Here is a 26,699-nt window from a genome sequence, read left to right as displayed (position 1 = left end):
AACAAGAGACAAACATTTTCATTTGATGTCTACCTTGGGTACTGGTTATATACAAAATGAATTTTAGAAACGAGCTCGCGGAAACTGGTTGAGAATCACTATATTAAGTAAAGTCTACGGTATTTGTACGTATGTTTAGGACATATTTAGCAAACAGCTACACTACGCTAGCCACCGAGGAGGCCCTAGCTCATACCATGGCATTTGGATCAGCCTGGTAGATTACAAGAAGTGCCCCAGAAAAGGAATACAGAGAATGGATCTCATTCCCACTTTGATTATAACTCGCTTAACAAGATCCACCCCTCACCCCTAATAGCAGGTTGTGAAACATCCCTTATCCGTAGACCTCACCTCAGTCCCAGTTTGAGGGTCCGTCGCGGAGTCCCGGCCAGTTTGTAATTTTTGTATCGTTTTCAAATTTAGCACGCATCCCAACCAACTCTTCGAGAATGTAATGAAATAAAAATTTTGAATACGGAATCTAAGTGGAGTTATGAAGGATATCTTACATCCATCTACACCCACTTCCAGAAAGGGTGTCCCCCACCTTGACCAATGTTTGGTTTTAAAAAAATGGGTATTTGAGATTTATGATACATAAGCCTACTCATATTATAATCCACACGAATTCCCTAGTTCTAAATAATCCAAATATCATTTCGGGCATATAACCAACCTAATTAATATATGATATGGAGCAGTGTTTCTCAATCGGTGGTCAGCGAATTTTTGGCGTCCTAATGCATAAGCTAAAAATTTGCAATAAAATCTTCAAAACCCGTCCACCTTCAAATACGTGTTTATGCATTGTGTTTTTGTTCAATAGATTAATTGTTTTACGTGACGAAATCACCTAAACAGATGTTCAATGGAATCATCATAAAATATGAACATTACAATTCATACATTCCTTCACTTCATACAATATTTTATTTCTAAAGGGATTTCTTATTTATTGATTAAGAGCATACTTCAGTGAAACGGCAAATAATTTTCAACTATAGGTGCGACGTAATTTTGGACTCACTGGCAATCGGAGAGCGAACGTCGAGCTGTGAACACGTCAATTTGTTTCGTGATGTCGCGACGGGGGTATTAATTCTTAAATCGTGTAAAGATGACTAAAAACGTTACCCAGTTACTTGAAAAAGAAAACATGTCAATGAATATATTATTATTGTTACTAATAGAACTATAAACAGAACATTAAATGGACGCATGCATTATTATTATGACAAATTATATTTCGTTCGGCACGCGTCATTTACACAATCCGCGCATCGCCTAGTCACGATCTTTTTAGACCGTGCCCCAGCTGAGGTATAAGCCTTCAAAAACATTCCTTATGCAATAATATAACAAGAAATCGATAATATACTATTGTGGGAATATAGCAAGTTCTTAAATTTACACAATAAATCTTAACTTGGTCTAGTCAGTACTTCTTGTAAAGATATCTCTAATTTATTTATATAATTATTGATTCATGTCATATTATTATATTATACCTAGAGGGTTTTCTTTCCTCTTCCACACTAATTTATACAGGATACAATAATAAAATAATATTTGTAAATATGCTAAACATAATAGGTATCATAATATTTTCTTTGTTGGTAATTAATATTATCAATTAATGATATCAAACCAATGCTTACTGACTGACATGGAATGAAGTACTTATTGAAATTATACAAAAACAAATAGTTGATCAAGTATCGCAAATATTTCCTGGTTATTTCCATAACCCTTTACCACATTTTAATGATTATGAATAGAAAATCTCCTCAAATTTTGATGAATTCTAACAATAGAATGATTGCCAATATATAAACTGTAATACATTATTATAACGATATATCATTAGGTTAGGCCAGGGTTGAAATGGCATAATTACTTTGGTAAACTTTTCGCCAAGATCTGCTATTTTTAAAAAAACATTTGTTTTCGGATATTTCATAATTTATCATATTTTTACCCATTTTTGGTATGTTTTATTAAACATAAAACGATAGCACGTTTTCTATTTATCTTTTTTTGATCTTAACATGGAATAGGACCACCTTGTACGAAATAGCAACATAATTACTCTATGATTCAATATTCTGGCAACCTATGCTGTATAAAGAATAAAAATTTTGGAGAAATATATCATGCCAGTATTATGAGTAGAGTTGGGTTTCGGGAATTTCCCGACGAGAATTCTCGAGAAATTTTCGAGATTTTCCATCCCGAATCTCTAGAATTTAAATTTTTAACATTTCGGGTAATCCCGGATCTCGAGAATCTTTTCTCGGGATTCGGGATTTCTTATTATCAAATATTAATTGAAAAACGATTTTAATATTTACCATTAACATTTAACACAATTAAGCCAACGTCGACTCAAAATGAGCGCAATTTTTGCAACATCAAGGAATTTTATGTCCCAAAAGCGTAAGCGATTGTCAGACGCAGCGATTGACAGTCTGTGTTTTTGAAATTCTATTTTAATAAGTAATGTTTTGAATTACATATTTTTGTTTTCCTACATCTATTTTGTTTGTCTTCTTACATAAATAAAAAAAATAATATTTTTTTCGAATTTGTCTGTTTTTACACTGATTTTATGATTTTTACAGTTTTTTTTAAATTCCCCGATATCTCGAGAAATCTCGAGAATTGTCTGAAAATCCCGAATCTCGAGATTGAGATTTTCTCGGGAAATACCAACTCTAAGTATGAGTATTATGACGGTTGGAATGACCCATTCTATTGAGATGTTGAGGAAATGCTTTTCGGTATATTAGTATTTAGATACTGTGGTGCATTTTCGTAAATGAGAGATTTAATCTATTAACTCCCAAATAATAATATTTATTTCCCGTGTTTTGCATTCATTCTTTGATTTGCCGCACTCTGATAAGTGCCGTATTTGATATATTTCGAAATGACATTCAGTTTATGTAATTGAATTCAACACCCAGGGCCGATCCAATGTTGGATGAAAACCTCCCCTAACTGAATTTAATATGTTTATTTAAATATTTCATGTCCTCTGAATCCTGCACGGCATGGGTGCATCCCGAACCAACCTCCCTATGTATTTAAATATACAATAATTATTATGTGAAGCTTGTCATATAATTAAACAACTTTACTATAAGTACTAATCCAATGACGTGCGATCCATAAATGCTGTAGATGCGGCACATGCCCAAAAACAATCAATATAGTAAAATGCAAGAATATTGTGTATTTATTGTGCAATGCTATACTATGAATAATTTAACTTAGCTCTAATTTCTTTAATAGTTCAATAGTCGTAAAAAATGGTATACCATAATATGTATCACACGTCTCTGTATACTATGTATATTTATTCTAGTAAATTAGTACCTACCTATGCGTATTTACTCCAAAAACTTCACTCTACAGAATTATAGATCCTCCCAATATTTTTTTTAAATAAACAACTCTTGTTAAGATTGTTTGTAACAAAAACTAAACGAAGATACCATAGAGCTATGGAACCACAGATACACAACATCCGCCACAGGATCAATAACGCAGAAATTTATTCCAAACATAAACTGTGCCATCACTCTTGCCAGGAACTTAAAAATATCACACGAACTCACACAGATACTAACAGGCCACGGATCGGTGCGAGCTTATCTAAAAAGATTTAAATTGAGGGATGACGACTGTTGTCCATGTGACGGCAACACATCTCAAACTGTGTGGCATGTCATCAACGACTGCCCTATACTAGAAAGGGAGCGGTGGACTCTCAGGACTCGATGTAGACAACATAATCACGAAATTGACCTCCAAAAGCCTCACGAAGCACTAAGCAATAGAACAACACAAGAACACTACACAAAATATTTAATCCTGGCCATAAAGAAAATTAAAGATATAAATGGAGGCACCTAATTAGCCCCACATCAATGCAACTAACCCACCCAACCACCTTGTACGAAAAAGCAAGGGTATGGTTATTATTAAAAAAAAAAAAAAAGATTGTTTGTACCAATGCACCAAAACTATTAAATTCTATAATAATTTCAATTGCTTAATAAAGCACATATTTTTTTAAATAAAACATACACTCTTAAACATGGAATTATTAAACACCCTCAATCCTGGGAGTATCTAAAGTCCGGGATTAAATACCCTGACATCAGCATTATGTTACAATATTACTTTTATGTTAATGACAATGTCTCCTTCCGTAGTAAATGTTCATATCTTAAATTATGTTTTTAACGTCCTTCATTTCAATCGATTTCATAATACAATAATCCACCATTGTTAAGTGTGCATCTGATATGATAACCTTAGTAAGATACTCACGTATGGCCACATGTAATTTATGTAAAAGCGAAGAAGTCTCGCTTACTTTGTGTTTGAACTCGTATCTAATAATAATACGATTTTATTATTCAGCATTCGCAAAGAAATTTTACAGGTCACTGACCAATTCTGTAAACAATATGATATAATAATACATTTCGCATTAAATGTGTTTCGTATGGTAAATTTGCCATACTTGAGGAAAACAAAATGAGACACACACAAAAGCAGTAACGGTATATCAAAATATCAATTATTTTAATGTAGGTACTTTTGTGAATTCTAAAGATTTTGCTATCAGCGCTTTGGAACCAGTTTTACTTTAACTAGTAAAAATTAATTTCTACAATTTTCAATTTAATATTAGTATTAGTATATTATTATTTAATATCAGCTCACCGTTGTGCGAACGGCAAACCATTAAGGGGGGACATGCTCGTCGAAGGTCAAAATTGAGTTTTTATTGTATTTTCAAACCATGATCCTGGACACTCCTTAAACGTTGTAGATAATCTATTTATATGATTTTGAAGCTTTATTATCCTTTATAGTTATTTTAAACATTTGATGACTGCATGAAGTATTTTTGTTACATAAAATAGTATTCTTTTAAACCTCTCGCTCTAATGTTTTAGAATATAGTCATATTTCGGTACATAACTGTGCAGTGGTGTTAAGATTTTTTACATTTATTAATTTTTAAACGCATTTATAAAACCATTAGCATAATTTATTACGAGATAATTTTTGTAAAATATTCACAATAAAAAATTATATTGATAATCTCTGTGATCCCAAATTTGACAAGAATTAGGCATTTTATTATTCAAAAAATCGGCAAGATTAACACATTTGAAGATGATTCTAAAGATATTTTTTATAAGCTATGTCTTTGACCATTCAAGTGTGATAAACATCTTATGAATAATGATTGCTTTATAATGATTATTGACCTAAGAATAAGGTAGTGTTTTTTTGAAATACGCCATTTCTTTTGTCATTCCCCAGTGGTTAAGCTACAACATACGGCAGTAGCCATAAATTGACAAACTATAATTGAAGTAGGGAGTAAAATGATATTAACGCGCGTGTTTGAACATGTACCGTTTAAAAAAAAAAATTAAAAAAATTCAGTTAGGTACATGTTCAAACACGCGCGTTAACATAATTTTACTCCCTACTTTAATTAAAGTTTGTCAATTTATGGCTACGGCCGTATGTTGTAGCTTAACTACTAGGGAATGACAAAAGAAATGGCGTATTTCAAAAAAACACTACCTCATTCTTAGGTCAATAATTATTATAAAGCAATCATTATTCATAAAATGTTCATCACACTTGAATTGTCAAAGACATAGCTTATAATAAGTATCTTTAGAATCATCTTCAAATGTGTTAATATTGCCGATTTTTTGAATAATAAAATGTCTAATTCTTGTCAAATTTGGGATCACAGAGATTATCAATATAATTTTTTATCGTGAATATTTTACAAAAATTATCTCGTAATAAATTATGCTAATGGTTTTATAAATGCGTTAAAAAATTAATAAATGTAAAAAATCTTAACTCCACTGCACAGTTATGTACCGAAATATGACTATATTCTAAAACATTAGAGCGAGAGGTTTAAAAGAATACTATTTTATGTAACAAAAATACTTCATGCAGTCATCAAATGTTTAAAATAACTATAAAGGATAATAAGGCTTCAAAATTATATAAATAGATTATCTACAACGTTTAAACCGTGTCCAGGATCATGGTTTGAAAATACAATAAAAACTCAATTTTGACCTTCGACGAGCATGTCCCCCCTTAACCATACCACACTATATCCAGACATGCACGCAGAAAATGGTATGGGGTCCGTTTCGAAAAATCATCCAGAAACATTTATTATTGTTTTTTTAAGACGAGTAACAAAATCTATAAGTGCCACTGACCTCGATATTATGACTTATAGCTTCTCGTCGGACCCTCGCATTTTTCCGGGTACATTCTCCATAATTTGAGTCAAGAGTTAAATACCTGGCTCGCCAACGAGTTATTGCGACCTGTCACAATCACAAGTGGTTATCTAACGGTAATAATGCTTCGGATCGTTAATGCTTCTGCCACTGCGGCGATTCAATACATCGCTATTATACATGCACTCCATGTCGAGTGAAATTCGTTCAACAGGTGTTTTTTTTCTATCAAACATTTACCACCGACGCCATGTGCAGAGATACATAAAACTACAAATGTATTTTGTGAATGACAACAAAATTACATCGACAAATACGACGTGTTCCAGCACAGAACAGAATTTCTGAGTTCCCTGAGTTTCAGTCTAGACGAGTTTCGATGTGCGACCGGGCTTCGATACGCACGAGATGGTTGCACGAATTCATGAGTGCTGCAGGTTTTCCACTTACACGGGCCATGTCGTAGAATCAGTGACGTCCCGTGAGGGTAGGCAGATTGAGCGTCGCCTGGGGGCGGAAGTTACTTGAAGGGCGGCAAATCGAGGAGAATCATGTAGAATATAATATATAAATACGTATTATTATTTTTAAAAAAATCAGCTCTCTGGTTCTGTTGGGTTCGCGATGTCTAGTTTACTTCCGTTGCCCTTCGACGTCCTCGGTGACCAGAAACGACACGTGCAAATTTATGAATTACAGTCTTAGTTATTAACCAGTACGCACGGAAGCTGCGTTGGTCGTCGAAATTAAAGATGCACCCTCCTCTTACAGAGCGTCCCACCTACGACTTCGGTCCACGATTTTAGTCTGTATCGAAGCGTCACGCCGTCATTGATTATCGATTTAATAATGCCTAAACCTTTGCTATCTCAAACAGGTAAACATATCAGTACAATAGAACATATTTCTTAGATATTGGAGTCATGAAAGGATGATTAAAAATACTGTATGAAAAATGGGGCGGCATTTTGGCGCTGCCTAGGGGCGGCATTTTGTCTGAGGACGTCACTGCGTAGAATGCCGAGAGAAGTGGCGCCACCCCCTTGAGAAGTTCGTTCGACAGTTCGACAGCCAAATCTCTGGCTCACGATCTCAGTCATGGGGTCTTAACGAAGAAGAAGCAGCAATATTCCATTCAGCTAAATAATGTGCACATTTTTATTCCTGCTGGGTGGGGGATCCGGACCCAAAATCAATTCAATCGTGGGCATGAAAAATCTAATAAAATGATTCTGATCATCGATGATGATGAGATGATGTCCTGATAATATTATTTTTGAAGGTAGTGTAGTCTGGCAGTCAAATATATTAGTATAGATAGACAGACTAATTGAAGCTTTTTGAAGGTATGTGAACCAGTCACTCAACCACAAAAAGTTAGTTCGAAGATAAATTTGCATTTAACGAATGCATACAAAAATAACCTACTACTTTCTCTTTAAAGTCTTTCCACCTAGGGGCGGCAGGTTATATGAAAGTATGGTGAAGCAGGCTAGTATGGTGAAAAAGTATGGTGAGGCGGGCTGATAATCAAGTTGCGGCAAAATTTCCACGTTAACATAATATTATATGGGTACGTTATAATGACCAAAGTAAATCCTCCGTGATGCCCTGATTTTTTTTATCGCGTCGCTATTTCTCGTAAGTTGTCGGCTATTGTTCGCCTGCTTCATTCGGTTGTATGAGAAAGCCGATTCTTTACCCCTCTTTTTATTTAATATCTCTATGCTTTCCACCAACAATAATGTAGATAGGTACTGCTAATACCATTAAAATGATACCTCTATGATATGAACAGTAAATAAACCCAAAGGGATTAAACACTCCACCCAACCTCTTTGAGATACAGTAGGTATACACTAATAATTAAAACAATTTATTATTATTTTCTACAAATAAGTACCTACTTACTTAATTATTGATTGATTTCCGTGTTTTAAATTAATTATTTATTAATTAGTGTTTTAGCGAATATTATGAATGATATTCTATAATATCTATAATTTAAAATTAGAAAAACAATGTTAAAATCAGGAATCATTCAATGTATTGGTACAACTTGGAGAAGTGTTCTGCTCTACATATTTTTACTTGTGCAATATGCAGCCATATTTATTCAATACTGACATAAATATAACGTTATCATGAATCACAATAAATATACACGCAGAATCTAGTACCTACCTAAACAATATAATCTTAATAATAATACATTCTACATGTGTAAGCCGATAAGGAAGATTTGGGAAGATCGTATTTTTGTAATCACTGACAGGTTAAAAAGCTAGCCATTATTTGTCGACCGCTAACAATACAGAGCTTCCTTATATTTGTTGATAACAAAAAAGCATTCTTTGACAGCATTGCTGCCTTACAGATAATGACAATAATAAATGTATTGACTCACCTTTGGAGTTTTTATAAGGTCCATCTCTGCTGATAATGTCGCCGGATTTTTAATTATAAACACTGGCGGAAATGAAATCTACACAGAAATGTTAAAAAATAATTTGTCTAGAATACATTGTCGCCGAAAATGTATAATAAACCGAGAAAATATAAACAAACTATTTTATTTTTATCAGTAGAAAATAACAAATGTCACCCATATGTTTTTGGAACTACTTGTCAAACAATTCCTTTTTTTCGATTACTACCTGTCTACTATTATTGCCAGTACAAAAAATATATGTTTTCAGCTTTAATACTTAATCATATGTTTTGAATATTATTTTATTTTTATTTATTTTTCAAACATTCTCACTTAATATTTTCCACTGGTGATGCCAATTTGTTATAATATTCTAATAACCCTGAAAAAGTTTGTCCTTTGTACCTGCCATTAACATCGCACTACAGAAATCTGAAGAAATAGCTGAACACAATGCAAACAAGCAGCCAACCAAAAATCTTGCCAATGTGTACAATAGTTGTTTTTTATTTATGTATTTGTGTATTGCAAAAAACACTATAAACTACATTTCATTGTCTTATACCGTGTCTATTTATAATGAGTCCTTGGCAATTTACGGCCCATCATGTATTTTTATGAGATCCACAAGCTATTTTTTGGTCTATCTACAAAAAAAAATCTTAGAAATACAAAACTTTTTCAGTGTATTATATTAATTATTCATGTAGTGCATGTAGTACCTAGTTACTTTTATTTATCTCACGAAGTTTTTACATAATTTGAAGACAATATAATATTACCTACGACACAAAATCTTTAAAAAATTTGCGACGGCCTTTGTGGTTTAAATCGAGGTACCTATCAATAATATCCATAATAACTAGCCGATATCAGGATCTCTCCACATTTTAGTTAAATAACTAACTACTAAACTTAAATTTGTTAATAATTTCGTTAAAAACCTTTTATTTTATTCAAGATTCAAGAATGTAGCATTCTTTATTGAACATACATAATTTGCAAACACCACAGATATATACCTCATCATCATCATCATCAGCCTGAATCTATCCACTGCTGGATGAATGCCTCTCCAAGCTTATTCCACTTCTCTTGATCCTGTGTGTTGCGTTGCCACGTACTTCCGCAGAACTTTATCATTTCATCGATCCAGCGGCCTCTAGGTCTACCTTGCGGACGTTTTGTACTTCTTGGATACCACTGCATGACTAGATTTGTCCAACGAGTGTCCCTTCTTCGAGCTATGTGTCCAGCCCATTTCCATTTGAGGTTTTTTGCGAACTCTATTCCATTGCAAACCCTGTCAAACATCTGTCTCCTTATCCATTCATTCCTCTTTTTGTCCTTTAGCATTATGCCCAGCATGCACCTCTCCATACTACGTTGTGCTACTCTAAGTTTCTGAATCTCTCTTTTACTTAGGGTCCATGTTTCACACGCATATGTGATTACAGGAAGCACACACTAGTTGAACACTTTGCGCTTTAGGCACAGTGGGAGGTCAATTTTGAAGACATTATTCAGGCAGCCCAAAATCACTCCAGCCTAGCTTTACTCTGCAAACAATTTCTTCAAATATACATCCATCTATAGACACTAAACTTGTCTGAGATAGATATAGTTTTTCACCTGTTCGAGCTGAGTATCAATGATGAGGATCTCTTTTTGGCCCGCAAAGCAGTTGAACATGACTTTCGTCTTTGTCACATTTATTTTCAACCCTACTTTGTTGCTTTCTTCAGCTAGTTCCTGCATTCTGCTTTGGAGGTCTTCTGAGTTTTGCGAGAAAATTACTGTCATCAGCAAAGCGCAGATGACTCAGGTATTCTCCTTTTATGGGGATCCCTTTGTCATTCCAGTCAAGTTGCCTGAATAAGTGTTCAAGGGTAGCTGTAACTAGTTTGGGTGAGATTGTACCACCTTGCTGACAGGAAATTTGTGCGATGGTTTATGGAGATTGACAGAATGATGCTGTTGCACTACTGTATGTATCATTATTATATACCGACCTATTATAAAAAAGGAATCGCTATAATATTTAAACATATTATCCAAGCTCTTTGGTAAACATACATTTTAAGTCTGCCTCATTATATGCAAGCATAGAATACTCCAGCAACGCTAAATATGAAAGCAGCTGAAATGGTAGACTGCTTTGAGAGAAATATCCTGAGGCGGATATACGGACCCATGAATGATGGTGGGGAGTGGAGAATTAGGTACAACATGAAACTATACCGCTTATACTAAGATTCAAAACTCTCCACCTTCACAAAACTTCAGAGGCTATACAGGGCAGGCCATGTCCAGCGCATGCCTGAGTCATGGATACCGAAGAAGATCCTCGAAGGAAACACAGAGGGGAAAAGGCCAGTGGGAAAGCCACGCACGCGAGGGAGTGATAACATTACAAAAGATGCCAACCAGCTGCTAAAAATCAGGAACTGGAAAAGACGTGCGGAGGACCGTTCCGGCTGGAAGACGGCGTTGGAAGAGGCCAGGGCTCGACTTGAGCTGTAGCGCTATCGAAGAAATAGAAGAAGAAAATACTCCAGCTTACCAGCACAAACAAAAACAGTTTCGTGATTTCCTCGAAACTATAAAAACCCTATGGAACAGTCTTTGATTATTAATAATTTTAATGATTACTTTATTTAATTCTTCTGTGTTATTCAATTTTCTTTTAACCATCCATTTCTTAATGTAATCCATTTGTCAAGATTACTAATTGAAGAAGCGACCTATGTAGAGGAAGGACAGATTCTTATAGCACTGTGGCCACGACGAAATCACGAAAGTAACGATAGTAACACCTAAATGAGTCGCCTACACTGCCAAAAGAATCTGACACCATTCTAATTTGCACACTGCACAGACGAATATTTCCCATGACTGCACCCCAGCGCCGAAAAAACTAGGCATGCTCCAATTATATTACTATAATGTAAACTAATGAAGGAAGGATACTTTAGCGCCACCAATATAAGAATGTTTTCGGACAGGGGAGAACATCAATTTTGCCAGGTTAAATTAACAAACTCTTTAATGATAATGAATCTTCTATTTTCATAATATTAATATTTTCCAGATTTTGCCAATCTGTTACTTTTAAGTAGAATGTACATTAATTGATTAGTTACAAAAGTTTACTCATTACGTTCTTATCTTGGTGGTTGGGTCCTATCAAAAGTAATTTGTTTTATTTTTTAGATATTATTTTATAAAATTCATGTATCACTGACCTACCTAATTCACAAAGTATGAAAAATATTTGTCATAATTAGAGGTGAGTTGGAAATACTGTCACAAGTTTGTGTACTTAAGTTTCGGATGAAAATACCCATACTAAGTATTTGTTGCCCAATAAACTTGTTTCAAGAAACTTGAAACATATTAGATGTTCGAATTCGAACGCATTCGATAATATATGCGCCGTGACTCGCTATTCAGCGCTATTGATATTAAATGCGCGCGAGCGAGATATCATGATACACGTATGTCTAGCCGTGATATTATACTCAACTGTCATTGTTCTCCCTTTCTCCTCTGTTGTAAAGTTGGTATAGTGAAGGACAGAAATGGTCACGTGTTCATTTTATAGGATACTTTTGAGTTCGCCTTAGGGTTTTAGGTTTAAGAGTTTTTGGTTTTAGTTGAGTATGAAACTTTATCGAGTCCAGGAGTTCGACACATGGTATGAGATCTCGCCGACCGCTAGCTAGTTTGTAGTCTTGCCACGTATGAAATCATCGCTTCGGCGTCGCGACTCGCGTATGTTTAGTATGCGACGGGTTTTAATTTTAGTTTTAGTTGAGTAAGACATTTACATCGAATTGACGTCAGTCGCAAGCCGGAATAACGGAGTTCTGATAACGTTAACTGACTACGCGTTTATCTGGTTTCGTCACGTCAAGTTTCTCGATTTTTTAGTGTTATAATTGTAATTTGTAAACATAAACTGAATTCAAATTATATGCGTGATTGTATAAATGGATAACTACTGAAACATGAGTGACTAGCGCCACAGTTCTAGCTGTACCTGTCTCGAAAATGGGACATTTCAAAAAGCCGACGTATTTTTAACGATTCTATTAAAGCTGATATTTCAAATACTAGTAAGTATTTTGGAACAAGTTTAGATACCAAGTATTTTTTTATACTGGTAGTAAGTATACTTAGTCTTCAAAATCGACCAGTTTTCCCACCTCTAGTCATAATGCCTGTAACCCATTGATGACAAATTTAAAAAGAGAAAAAGTAGACAAACATCCAGATTAAATCTTGTGGTACAAAGTATTTACTTAAATTGCTAAAACTTCTTTATTATATTATGTTCAATTTTAATATTTATTAGACTTGTGTAGGTAGGTATTGAAACCCTTCAATTTATACTTAGTTTGCTTTTAAATATAATATATGTAATTTTTTAAGGTTTTAAGAAATGTCTAAAAATAAATAATAAAATATTTTTACTGAGGATTATTATGATGATTATCCGAAATAACTTTGGTCAACAGAAGCGTCAAATTGGCGCTGATTGTCTCTAATGGTATATGAAGAGAGATATATTTTATACAACCAAGTAAGTGTTGAATCTTGAAAAGGGTATGTTTTCCATTATTTTTTTAAATTAAGAAGGGTAGGATAATAAAACAACAAATGTGTACAGTAAAAATGTATATTATTTTTTTAGGATTATTGTAGTTGATATTTTAAAACTTAACCATAGTTTATTTATTAAATACTAGACATTTTTTATTAAGTAAGTAGATATACAAATTATAACAATTCTGCAAAATATTAAATAAACGTTTATAAGGATTGATTTATTTTTCTGTAAAATACTCATACATGTAGGTTGTATCACTGTATCATAACCAAAATTGATACATACTAATTATTATCATTAATAAAAATGAATAAATAATTTTACTATATAGGTATATTAAACAAATGCCAATACATATATACAAAAATAGAGTATTAATTAATTAAATATTATAATCACATAGTGTTTTATGAAAATCATTTCATCACGGCTATGTGTGAAAACTATTTAAATCAACAAATGAAGAACTTCGATTTAGAGTTATCAATGTACCGCTCTTGTATATGATATATAAATTATTAAATAAATATATTTTATTCACAAAAACTTGTCTACATATAATGTAATTTTTGAATGAATGAAATCAATTAAATTTTAACAAATTAAATTATGTGAATCCAGAGTGTAGACGAAATCATAACATTACAATAAATGCAAGTGGTTTGCAGGCATCGCCTAAATAGAAAGAATTCATTATCGAAATTCCGCCCTGATGAATTCCGTAATAGCAATATTCAAATGAACCGATAACACAATACCTATGTATTTAAAAAATAATATAGGTACTTTAAAAAAAATATTTTAGAAATTTATGAACAAAACTATATTATTTTTTAAGATTACAGAAAAATTCTTATATATTTCTAATGGCACATGTTTCTTTTAAGATTGAATAAATTTAACACGTCATTATTTCATACATAAGATTAACTTAACATTTTTAAAAATAGTAATGTGGATAATGCCAAACAATATCATAAAAAATATTAATTAAATAATTGTACATACAATTCTATATTGTGATGGCATTCAAATTAAACAGGCAGGTGGTGTTAGTAGTAAGTAGTTGTATCTAACCACCACTTTTTTATAAATGGCTACGGTCTGAAACAATAATTTCACAGGTGGAAAGTTAGTCCAACAACTCAAACCTGAATTTATTACGTTGTTGAAAAATCATAGACTAGCGTGACAATGAATTGAATTGCAATGGATAATTACCATAAACTTAAACAACACTCCAATCTAACAAAATTAAATTTATCGTTGTTGCACGTTTCATATTTTTTTAATCGAAAATACAGTCTCAAATGTAAAAATGACTCAAGTTTAATTTAATTTATTAAATAGGTAGCTGGAGACTTTTCTTAATGCATATTTTATCTCATAAAATCTTCAAATATTAATATTATGTATAATATATTTCGTACTACTAACACATTTATAATGAAATGTCCTAACCTTACCCCTTATCACTTCAAAACTATATCTGTCACGCATGACCTTTTATAGTACAACCAAAACATATCAAGGAGACCGACCTGCCAGCTTACGCGATATTGATAAAAGTTACCGTCTTAATTTTTAATAGTCACGCAATATTAATAAAAATGCATTCCCTGTCCACCCCCCCTCTATACCTTGGTTTTACTATATTATCAAAAATACTTTCCATGGACAAACTGAGATTATTTAATACATATTTCTTTTAACAATATATTTTTTATAATAATAATAAATACGACCCCTTACGTGGCAATAGCAGAGTATAATTTCAATCACTCTTTCTTTAAATATCGCATGAAAAGTATTGTATTAAATCATTTGAATACGTGTATTAATTAAGGCGCTAAGTACCAAAATAATAAAAACTGACATTTTTATAGAAAAATGTTCTACATACCAACGTCAATAACTTCAACTATAGTCTAAGTGCCTAAAGCAAGTCAAAAAGCAAAATAATTAAACCTGTCGACGTTGTAAGTCCGTTGGCGTGTTTTATTTATAATGGTGTAAGTAGCACTGCAGTGGTCAACGGCATTCAATATAAAATAGCTGACGATGGTGTGTTGACATTTGCGAGTTCTTAATACCTAAAATTATAGAAGCTGCCGTGATTGCTTCACACTGTAAAACTACATTTTTCAAAAGGTCTGCTTCATGAAATTTTACTGCAATGACTCGTTATTTTGTAACTACAGGCAATACTACTTTTTGGTACTTAGAGCCTTATTCAATACACGTATTCATTTAATAATCCAGAGAGACTGGCATTTATTAATTTTATTTTAAGACTGATCCCTAGAATTTGTTTTAAAGGCATAGACTATTAAGTAAAATAGTATGTACTGTACTTTTTCATATTCTGTTTATAAATAAATTTTGAAACATAATGCATATAGATTTTTGATTAAGTTCACCTACCAGGTGAGGGGTGTAAAATTTTATAAGATTAATAATATGTGTAAGAATCAATTCATTCAGACATCTGCAGGAGAGAATTGACTGTCGCATCTTTGTCACCTCTACTGGCTTCGGACACAGATTTTATAACCTCCTTGTCTATGCTTGGGAACATCTCTTCGATCTGAAACACAATCATTGTTATATTATGTACAATAAATTTATTAACCAACTGAATAATTAATAGATGAAGCTAGATGAAATTACATAAAACTTATGGGGCTCTAGCAACACTGTGCAAAGCGGAATCAAACCACTGTCCTACCCGCGCCCGCTTCCACATTCTATGCATTTGTGAACCTCCATTACATACTATTCAGTATTGAATATGACTACGTAGGAACAAAACAGAGAAACATAGACCCTTTCAATCCAACCCGTCCCGCACCACGCTCGGTCTTGATCGAGCGTATAGCGAGGCCCTACGTTTGATTGTTAAGCATCAACCGTTTTTTTTACGCCTGGAAATGTCTCGAGCAGATACCCAAGACTAAGTGTGCTATGTCAGAGTTACCAGAGACTTAATAATACAAGTGCTTATGGGAGAGAGGAGCATAAGAAACTAAAAAAAACAAATGATTATAATTAATAAATATATAGAACAAGATACAAAGCTAAACCGATAGACATAAAAAAATTTGTGAAAAAAATCAGTTAGGTTTGGCGCTTCCCATAGTATTACAGACACGATCCCTACAAGGGGGGGGGCCTGACAGGGCTCTATCCTGAGGGCCCGGCGTGGCAAGTCGACCAGTTAATTGAGAAAAACACACACCACAAATTTACTCTGATAGTAAAATTAGCTCTGATAGTAAATAAGCGCTATTTTCCTTAATATTTATTAACATTTAAAAATATATGGCTGTGTAATTGTAATTGATGTGATAATTATTTTAAGTGTGTTTCCTGACTTACAACTTAAAAAATGGCTTTTTATCCAATATGGTAAAGGGTTCCATGTTACTTGGTTACCACAAAAGAAGGTCTCGGTCAATGCTTCATAATATGCCGAGTGCCGACAACTCGATAAATCAACTGGATTTATTTAAAAATCGCTAAAACTACACGGAATACCCTTAACCCTGGGGTTCCGTGGAAACCACTTGGGGAACAATACTGTAGCGATTGGTAGGGGGGCGCCATAGATCCTGAAATGGGGGCCCGCTTCAAGATGTGGGGGCCATGATTACAGAGCTGCCATTCGTTTGCAGTATGTAGCAAAGGCAACAACAAATGTAGGCGCAGTCACCTTGCGCCGTGAACGCTCCATTTTGGCCGAACAGGGAACAGGTGTCAGATAGTGATATATTCTTTCACGAGGAGACAACACACCACCTTATTGTGCGCTCCAATCATCCAATCATTACAATGACATCTATTGCAGCACAATAAACTTAAGAGTTATTAATCGACGAAAGCATTTTAATGAAAATGAAAATCCAACCCAAGCAATTATTAGGATATGGCAAGAAGTTTTTTCGTATAATTCATTTAGTCAGTGGGTAGCAATAAATGAAATGGAGGGCCACAGGTTGTGCACCCATGGCATAGCATAAGGTTTGTACGGATTTCAAAAAAAAAAATATTTATAAATTTATTCACTACTACGAGACGGCTTAAAATGTAACATCCCTGAGAGGCACTTGAGATATTTTCTATTGATACAGTGGCACTTGATCGAAATATGGTTTGCACCACTGCTCTATACCAGTGCTGTCCAACTTCTTTTAGGCCGTGGGCCATTTTTTCTTTAGCAAACATTTCGGGGCCAAAGAGGACAGGTAAATGAAAAGTCAGTTAATGTCAATTCAAAAGTTATTTTTTTATACAAAAAAAAAATAACGCAACTAGAAATAATAAAAACAATAATATTAAGTTATTTAATTTTTTTTTTGAAAAAATTTTTATTCATCATAAATTAATTACGTTTACAAAACAAAGATTATCTTCATACGTACTTATAAGTTATTTAATGGGGGCATTGTGGCCTTAGTTGTTGAGCAACAATTTCTTATATGTCAATATCAACAGTTGTTGTGGCAAGTCTAATTATATTTTCAAGCGTGGAGTCCTTCAAGCTGTTTCTATATTTGGGTATTTTTCTATATTTCTTTGTTTTGAAAAAGTATTTTTAATATACAGTATTATAATGAAATGTTTTCATATTTTAATGTATGTTGGGTAATTCTCGCTCCAATGTTTGATGAAAAATTTGCTGTATAGATCGCGGGTCGCAAAAAAAATTTGGCGGGCCGCCAGTTGGACAGCACTGCTCTATACTGATAATATTTATGTTTCCATAATTCTGCTAAGCATGGCAAGACCATTAAAATAATCAGAAAGTTTTTTTTAAATTAACTGAATATATTGCTCACCGTTTTCAATTCCTCTTCGGTGAGCTGAGGAGGTGACTCGAGTCTGGCAGCCCTGGCGGGACTCGGGGGGCGCGGCTGAACGCCGGCCATAGAAGCCGGATAAACTGCCATCGGGGCGTAACCCATCATTGTGTTAGGCACCATCATCACCGGAGGATAGGGTGACATGTAGGGCACCATTGTGGGCGGGGCCGTCTAAAAGAAATAATTACAACACTACATATTACACTAATGTGACACATGAAGACAGTCTTGTCATGAAGAATAAAAACGTGTAGGTACAGTAAATATCCATAAATTCGAATCGATAAAAAAACTTTTTGACGGAATTAAAAACACAGCAGATTTAGTATGAAGCACCAAATTGTGTGTAACTACCCAAATATTTAAATATTAAGTAAAAAGTGAGAATAAAAAAAAAGTAGAAAAATTAAATATTTACCGAATACTTGAGTACTAAGTTAATCATTCCCTCCATGCCGTCTCCTTGTTTTCCATTCAACGAATACCAATCCTCGTGGGTTTCTCCCTAAAACAAATTTTAACAGAAATTAAAATTTTACCCTCATTGATAGATGAGGTCTTCATCCAGCAGTGGATCGAACTCGACTGAAGATCGTGACTAACCACAGTAAAGCAGAGGTTGTTTGCGATTCAACGATAAATCAAGTCAAAAATAACAGAACAGTGGAACATCCGGAACCCTGTCACTTTTAAGGGGTGTTTCGGTTCTATTTCCATATCTGATTGTGATATCTCATAATATCCCTTATACATACGTATTGATTTTTTTACAAAGGTTTAATGGAAATATTTCCCCAAGTTGTATGAGTTATACACCACAGATTAGGCGGATTTTTCATATCCCGGAACCTCCATGGTATGAGGTCCATATTTTTTTACAAAGTTTTTCACGAATTGTATATACACTCCATAAATCTAGAAATGAGTATTTGGATATAGAGCAAGACCAGCTAGGAAGTAAAGCAAATAGTAAATAGCATAAAAGTATGATCATTTGGAAAAATTGAACTACAGTCGAATTCGGTTATTACGATCACGGACATAGCGAGATCTCGGATGTAATGAGGAAATATTCGTTGACATTTTAGTTTATGATTTTCTCCATACATTTATTCACTTTTATAACGAACTACTTATCGGATATACAGAGCAAAAATATGGTCAAAAATTTTCTTAAAACTGTTAATTTGTCGATCGTTTAAAAACATTTTCGACTCTAAGCAATAAAATTCGACTGTAGACCGATGCTGCCAGGATCGGATTACATTTATGACACTGGTTAAGTGTCTAAGTACCTAATTGGTGTATTCGCCGACAACCTTGAAAGAGTATCCACGCATATGGTTGAAATTTCATGTAAAAAATCCAAGCTGAAGTCAGTAGGTACCTACCAGCGTTCACTACAATAAACAACTTCTTTTGTAGTTTATGGATGCCATGCTTGTTTTGGGGAAAAATTCCAATTGTATATTTTTGATTGAATTGCGACTTTTTGTGTTATGTGACCGCTCATTTAAAAATACCTATTCTTTGATATAACGAGTAATGCTTATAATGAGAAAATTCAGTCGGTCCCATCTTCCTCGTAATAACTGAGTTCGACTGTATTGCCTTGAATAATATCAAATCTTCAGCATTTTTCGAAATGCCTGTTACATTAAATATTGATAAAAGGCACAATATTTAAAATCTTCTTGTTGTATAGATATGAAAACAGTAATCATATATTTATTTATCGCTACTATTTCGAATTTGGTTTTATATGTTCCATTATCTAATTTTTTGTTTTACTATTTTGTCATATTGACCTGTCAAAAGCATTTTCATGCTTGTATTATTTATTTTAATCGATACCTATAATAGGTATCAATGAATTTATTATTATTATTACTATTATAACAATAATCATAATAAATAATGCTAAATGTACGCACGTTGAATGTTTTATGACAAATTATGTTCTGTTCATTAGCTCAATCCGCGTGCGTCGTTTTACCGGTATTTTTAGACCATTTCTCAGCTAAGATACATCTTCAAATACATATTATAAAATTAACAAATACGTAACAGGTATGGAAACCATTAGACTAATAAATTTTAAATTCTACAAATTAGTAAACGATGAATTTAATGTAAAAGTTCAATTAGTAATAATTTACCTGCATTACGGGGGCCGGTATTGAGATATGAGCCCATGCAATAAGGGTGTCTGTTGTGAAGGAGCATTCATCATAAATTTCCAGGAAAATTGTGTTCACACCGGGAGGAAGCAAACTTAAAATGAATACATAAACAAATTACATCTTTCACAATGTTAGTCAATATTAGAACTGGAGATTCAACGAAATGACAAAACTCGATTCGTCTGCAGAGGCTGCACTGTGACAAACCCCTCTAAATAACCACAATGAGAGCACACTATCTTCACCGATGGAGGTCTCAAACATAATCGATAAAATTAAAAGTTAATAGTCCCCTGGCATGGACAAATACCCTAGCTGCAGCTACACTGCTACACCGATGAAGTGGCTGTGAAAATTTCACAGCCGTGTTTTAAACCTTTTAATATATAAGCAAGAAACTGAGATGTAAGAAAAGGGAGATTACCCAACAAATAGAATATAAGGAATAATATTATAGCACTTTTATAAAATAGATAAATGAGTAGTTTAGTATCAAAGTGGGCCATAAGCTATTCACAAATTTTTTCAGAAGACTCACAAACATGTGTGAAAAGTGTCCGTTTTCAAATAACATACCAACTTTAAACTCAAAAATCTCTATGAAAACTATCGTTTTTTGATACTTTTGGTGGATTTTTGAAAAGAGCATCACTTGCACTACCATAATCAATTAACCCTTAGAATGGTACGCAACGATATATCGTTGTTTTTGATAATGGCCAAAAATGCTAACAACGATCGTCGTTTTGCTTTTGATGCCTGAAATGTTAAGTTAATTTGGGAACATACTACTGCACCAGTGGTACGAAACATTGTTTTATCTATTTAGTTTTATTGTTGTGTAATATAACTCGATTCATATATGTTTTGCGACTGGGTAGGTTTAGAACTTATAACTATTGTATTTTTTTTTCATGGCATCACCCTTTTTACAATAAAAACAATTCCAAATACAAATTTCAGTTTACCATATAAAAATTTGTTTACAGTCAAATTATTGGTGGTAAGACAATGTTTTATTTTATTGTATGCATTTGAAATAATGGGAAAGACTTTTACTCAACTCAGTGTTTAAAGTAGAGTGGATTTGTGCTATATAAAAACAGTTTCATTTATAAAAAAATAATGAAATAAAATCATTTGCAATACATATTCCATTAAAAAAACACCATGAAGACCTTTTCACAAATTACGCATATTGTACGCAATCTTTTAACGAGGCCACCATGCAAAATTTTTCTTTTCAGCCGGGTAGTTTTCTAATTCCACTACTTTGTATTATCCCTCGTGTGGGATAACCGATTGTTTCCAATAACTGATAAAAATCAAAACTCTGGGCGCGGATCGTGCATTTCGCTCGCTCTCGCGATTGCCCGTATGATGAGTGAGAAATAGATATGTCAATTACTTGCCTCGTTATCTATTCAAAACGAGGTGTCTAAAAATAATACAATACTTTAATTTATCGACAATTATTGGTAGCAATCCTCGACCGGATTTTGCACAACATCGTAGCAGCCAATTTAGTGGAAGGTGGCGTTTGTCCCAGTTTGATACTAAGCTACTCATATGTTGTACGGTGATCCCTCCATTATCTCACATGTAGAATTATACTGTATATACTGTTGGCCAGGCCATGTCTTAAGGATTGGAATCACCCAACCATCCAAGAGACTGTAGAAGAGACATCCTTGTTGCTAAGGCAATGGAGGGAGATTGGGTTGACTGAGAGGGATGGAGATATTTCCTGAAGATGGTCAATACCGACACTGAGTTATAAAGCAGATTATAATAACAATGTGCTAAAATAGTGAACGACAGCTGTGAAAATTTTACTCACCAGTTGATAAGTTTATTCCAGCGTGGATTTTTTCCGCCATTGGCATCCGTGTGTGATTCGTAAACACAATGTCCGACACGCAAGCGTATGTATGGATCCATACGATACAACCCTAAAACAATAATAATATTGTGCAATTAATTATTGTTATTATTTTTGTTCGACCATGTCCTATCCTAATAAGATCATATGGGCCTTCACAGAGTGGAGGTTTGTATTAACAGATTTTGTTTTTAAATGTTGCACTTGCTCGACCGATTAGGCCCATACTCTGATTCATACACAAATTGAAAAACAATATGCATACTTGCTAGACTCAGGATTCGAACCTGGGACCCATGACGTTATAGGCCAACGCGCGGCCATTAATATATTAGGTACATGTATAATCAAAACCGGAATTTTTAAAAAATGTTGGTGAGCACAGCAGAACTGAAACTTTTTGTTTTGGTCTACATTTTAATAATCTAAAAATCATTGTTAATATATGGCGCAACTGTGCACAGAATTCTCATCCTCACTGTAATCCATCCTATATTCACTTCCACTAAGGTTCTCTGAATATTCAAAAAGTTACTCACTTTGTGATATATTTGTATATGTAAAAGACACCCACGGTGGCCGCGCGGCTTAAGTGTTGGACTATCACGCCGCGGGTCTCAGGTTCGAATCCTGGGTCTGGCAAGTACACATATTGTTTTTCAATTTGTGTGTGAGTCAGGGTATGGACCTAACAGGTTGAGCAAGTGGCTGACATCCATTTCTCGAAAAAACAAAATCTGTTAATACAAACCTCTACTCTGTGGAGGCCCATATTATGATCTTATTAGGATCGGACATGGTCGAAAAAAAAAAAAATAACCAAAGTAAGGAATATGGATGTATCAAGACTTGTCTGATGTTTCCAATGGATAGTGTACTAAATTTAAGCATCAACTGGCGATTTTAAAATTACAACCGCAAGTGTGAAGGGTTGACTGTGATCATATTTCATTACACATCAATATACACTTCACTGGCAAAATTGCTGTACCGCCCATAAAAAAGTTTCCCTTCAATGATATTGTCAATTGTCTGCGGTGGTAAATTTGCTGTGAAACGCTTATACCCAATTTGGCAGTAGCGAAGGGTGGAGGTAGGCTGTTAAAATTCGCCATAAATAGTGCACATTAAACTTTGTAAGTCATACATAATATTTGTTTTTATTGAACTAAGACTAAAATAATTTATAGATGATTGAATTGCATAATTTTAGATATTTTATAAATAGGCGAGTATTTTTTGACTTTTCATTTTCTTTTATGGCATGGTTTTCGCAGGGTTTAATTTAATTTTAAAAACTAACCAACACCATCTATAAATTGTAGTCTTACTTCAATGAAAACAAATACATTTATGATTGACAAAGTTTGGTGTGCACTATTTATGGCAGATCTTAACAGCCTACCTCCACCCCTCGCCCCTGCACTTTGGTAATCGTAATCTTCCCGATAGTGTTCTAATAAATTTGGTGTATACATACCATAGTTTTTGACAAGCTTGGCTTGCACGAGGGTGACACTGAGTCTTCCAACAAGAGCCCCTTGTGGCACGGGAGCTAGCTCAGGCGCCAGCTGCTGTTGCAGCGCAAGGGCTGCTTGACGGTCCGCCGCCTCCTGCTGAGCACTCGTGCTGGACAGACCGTTCCACACCGGATTGCTGTGGGCGTCCACTTGCAAGAAGTCACCGGGGAGCGGACCCAGCAGAACCTGAACCAAACAATTCAAACTTTTAAATAGTGAGCCTTCCAACACTCTAGAATATTTTTAGTATTGTTGAATCGGTAACTATAGAAATGTTTATATTCTGCATATTGGCACCACTGAAAACATTATTGCAAATAAAATATAAATGGTGGTTTGTCGAAAATAATTCCTTTTACACCAAACCTTTTTCACCAAACCTACCATATGTTTTGGTAGAAGTCAAACACCATGTTTCATATTTGAAAAATGGTAATGTATGTAGTAATTAATATGACAATAACATCCATTGGTAACAAATATTTACAAATTACAGGGTTTATCTCAGCGATAGCTATTTAATAATTTATGGAATTGACTGAGTGAATCAAAATTTATGTTGAAATTCTTGTGGTTTTTTACATAATATGCTGGCAATTTTAATAGGTTTGTTACAATTTAATTCGCAATGCGAAATGACTTGCAGTTAATTTATATTAAAATAAAAATGGAATGAAGTCTGAAAAATTAGTTAAACAATTCTCATCATAATGAATATCAACGCCATCGAATCAGAAAATATAACACAGAAACTTAGAACCTAGCCCACAGAACAGATTAATAAAATAGAAATGTGTATCGACCAATGTTTTGAAGCAGGGTACTTAATGATTTCCGACCATGTCCGATCGTAATAGGATCATATGGGCCTCCACAGAGTACAGGTTTGTATTAACAGATTTTGTTTTTTACGAGAAATGGATGTCAGCCACTTGCTCAACCTATTTGGTACATACCCTGACTCACACACAAATTGAAAAACAATATGTGTACTTGCCAGACCCAGTATTCGAACCTGGGACCCACGGCGTGATAGTCCAACGCTTAAGCCGCGCGGCCACCGTGGGCTTAATGATAGTCAGGCCATAAGTAAAATAAAGCACGCCGATATTGAATGCATGTTACATTTGCGTGACAAAATTTAATGCATATTATTATATTATGTACGTAACTATTGAAAATAACATATTCTTTAACACATGTTTATATTTATCCCATATTTTTCCACGCTTGAGATCAGTATCGAGTATCAGTAGATCGTGGCATCCATTAATTTTGTGTTCCCTAACCTAGACCCTGTGCAAACTGGCCCAAAACGCAATCTTCTTTTGGCTCTGATGAAAAGGACTCATTTTAAACATATATCTCCATATTCCTTTTGCACACAGATGTTTTGGCTCAGTCTAGTAGAGACAGTTTTTTTAAACTATCTTTGGTATAAATAATAATTATTGTTGCAATCTGTGTCTGCCTGTTATTATAGCGCCTGTACACAATGTATGGAATTACTGTCGGCAATTGTGCTTATTTTAAACTGTCATGACAATAACTGTTTACACGTAAAAGTGCTGCTGTCTCTCCAATCTCATTCTTCAAAAGTAAGCGAGACGCGAGGTTGTCATTTTATTCTACTATCTGACAGGTCGTATTGAAAATCGGAGCTCAAAATGAGTACTTAGTTCATTTTTTTACCGGCATGTTCTCTATCGCTATCTCGCTCTCTATCGGTCTACTGTGCAGGCGCAGATCGAAAATAATATTACTTACGCGCAATAAATCATCACAATATGGAATCTTCCAATCTTGTTTGATTTATGCACGCAATCTTGCCAACTGCAGGATAATACATATTTCCCCATACATTTTCTTACTGTGCACAGTACTTACATCCATGCACGTATAAACGGGGTATTAGGTTAATCACATAATTTAATTTTGTACAAAATTTGGCATGCATCTGTATCTGTGTAAATATTTATGTTGGTATAAATGAAGAAAAAAAATACTTCCATGGTATTTTTACCATTTAATTTATAATCAACTAATGTGTCTATCAAAATATGAATAAATGAACCTCGTACAGAGCCTGCAATGGGAATGGAAAAATTAAAGTACGCTATTTACGTCAATTCTTGTATATTGGCGCGACTCTGCTGATTACGTAGGTATGTTAATATGTTGTTTACAGATAGCAAGACACCGACTGACATTTCGTATCACCAATAAATGGCTGCCATGACGGAATATTGCGAAATAACAGTGATATTATAAAATAATGTTGTATTTCAACACCATTTGATTATTTAAAACTTTAGCTGGATGTAAAAGTATTCGAAAAAACAATACGTCAATAATAGGTACATGAATAGAAATAAAAACAGAATCGCCATCTCAATATAGCTCGTAAAATGTAAAAAGAAACGAAGATAATATCCGTGTCATTGTATACAAGGATAAATACTATTTATGAATTGGGCTTCTTATTATCATTTTGTTAATGTTCTAATCAAATGTGATAGTAGGAATAATTATAAATGTCAAGTAAATGACGTGAAAACAACAACAATGACTTTGACATTTCGACGCTGTTCAACATACGACGTATTTCTATCAATTTTGATTGTCCATTAATATCGACAACATATAGTTAACATATTATTGTACCCGCTTTCTCCTCTCGGCATTTCTATCCGGTACTGCTTCAGATCCCGAAGCCGATGCCATTTTTGCAGCACTACACACAACGCTAAACATTTGACAATTTTTTCTTGAGAAATGAATTATTCTTCCTGGTATGTTGGTATTATGAATTATGACTAATGTTAAGTATCTTATCTATGCTAATGTTACCACATTGCTAAGACCTCCTGACCTGTTCGGTACCAACCTGGTCCCAAC

At 34.0% G+C, this 26,699-nt stretch overlaps 2 protein-coding genes across 3 annotated transcripts in view; both read right to left on the bottom strand.

The window, feature by feature from the left end:
• Positions 1–8,945, bottom strand: part of Mtmr6 (Myotubularin related protein 6) — a 159,328-nt gene extending 150,383 nt beyond the window's left edge. For both annotated transcript variants that reach the window (XR_015072241.1, XM_085960833.1), the window contains exon 1: positions 8,719–8,945. Coding sequence is in view for 1 of the 2 variants with exons in the window: in XM_085960833.1 (XP_085816959.1) it covers positions 8,719–8,742 (24 nt within the window). In the remaining variant the exon portion in view is untranslated. The remainder of the gene's footprint in view (positions 1–8,718) is intronic.
• A 6,134-nt stretch (positions 8,946–15,079) lies between these two features.
• LOC147077806 (toll-interacting protein-like) lies at positions 15,080–26,613 on the bottom strand. Its single transcript, XM_085960804.1, has 7 exons — positions 26,466–26,613; positions 23,762–23,987; positions 22,240–22,351; positions 20,376–20,490; positions 18,635–18,721; positions 18,193–18,387; positions 15,080–15,941 (listed from the first exon to the last, which is right to left on the bottom strand). Exons 1-7 carry the CDS (start codon positions 26,553–26,555, stop codon positions 15,831–15,833), a joined length of 936 nt encoding a protein of 311 aa, XP_085816930.1. The 5' UTR covers positions 26,556–26,613; the 3' UTR covers positions 15,080–15,830.
• Between the last annotated feature and the right edge of the window lie 86 nt (positions 26,614–26,699).

Source organism: Rhyacophila brunnea, unplaced genomic scaffold (genome assembly GCF_057557595.1).
Source record: "Rhyacophila brunnea isolate RB1 unplaced genomic scaffold, BYU_Rbru_1.0 scaffold_12, whole genome shotgun sequence".
NCBI lineage: Eukaryota > Metazoa > Arthropoda > Insecta > Trichoptera > Rhyacophilidae > Rhyacophila > Rhyacophila brunnea.
Note: the sequence above shows the minus strand (reverse complement) of the source record. Positions and strands in the feature narration are given on the sequence as shown.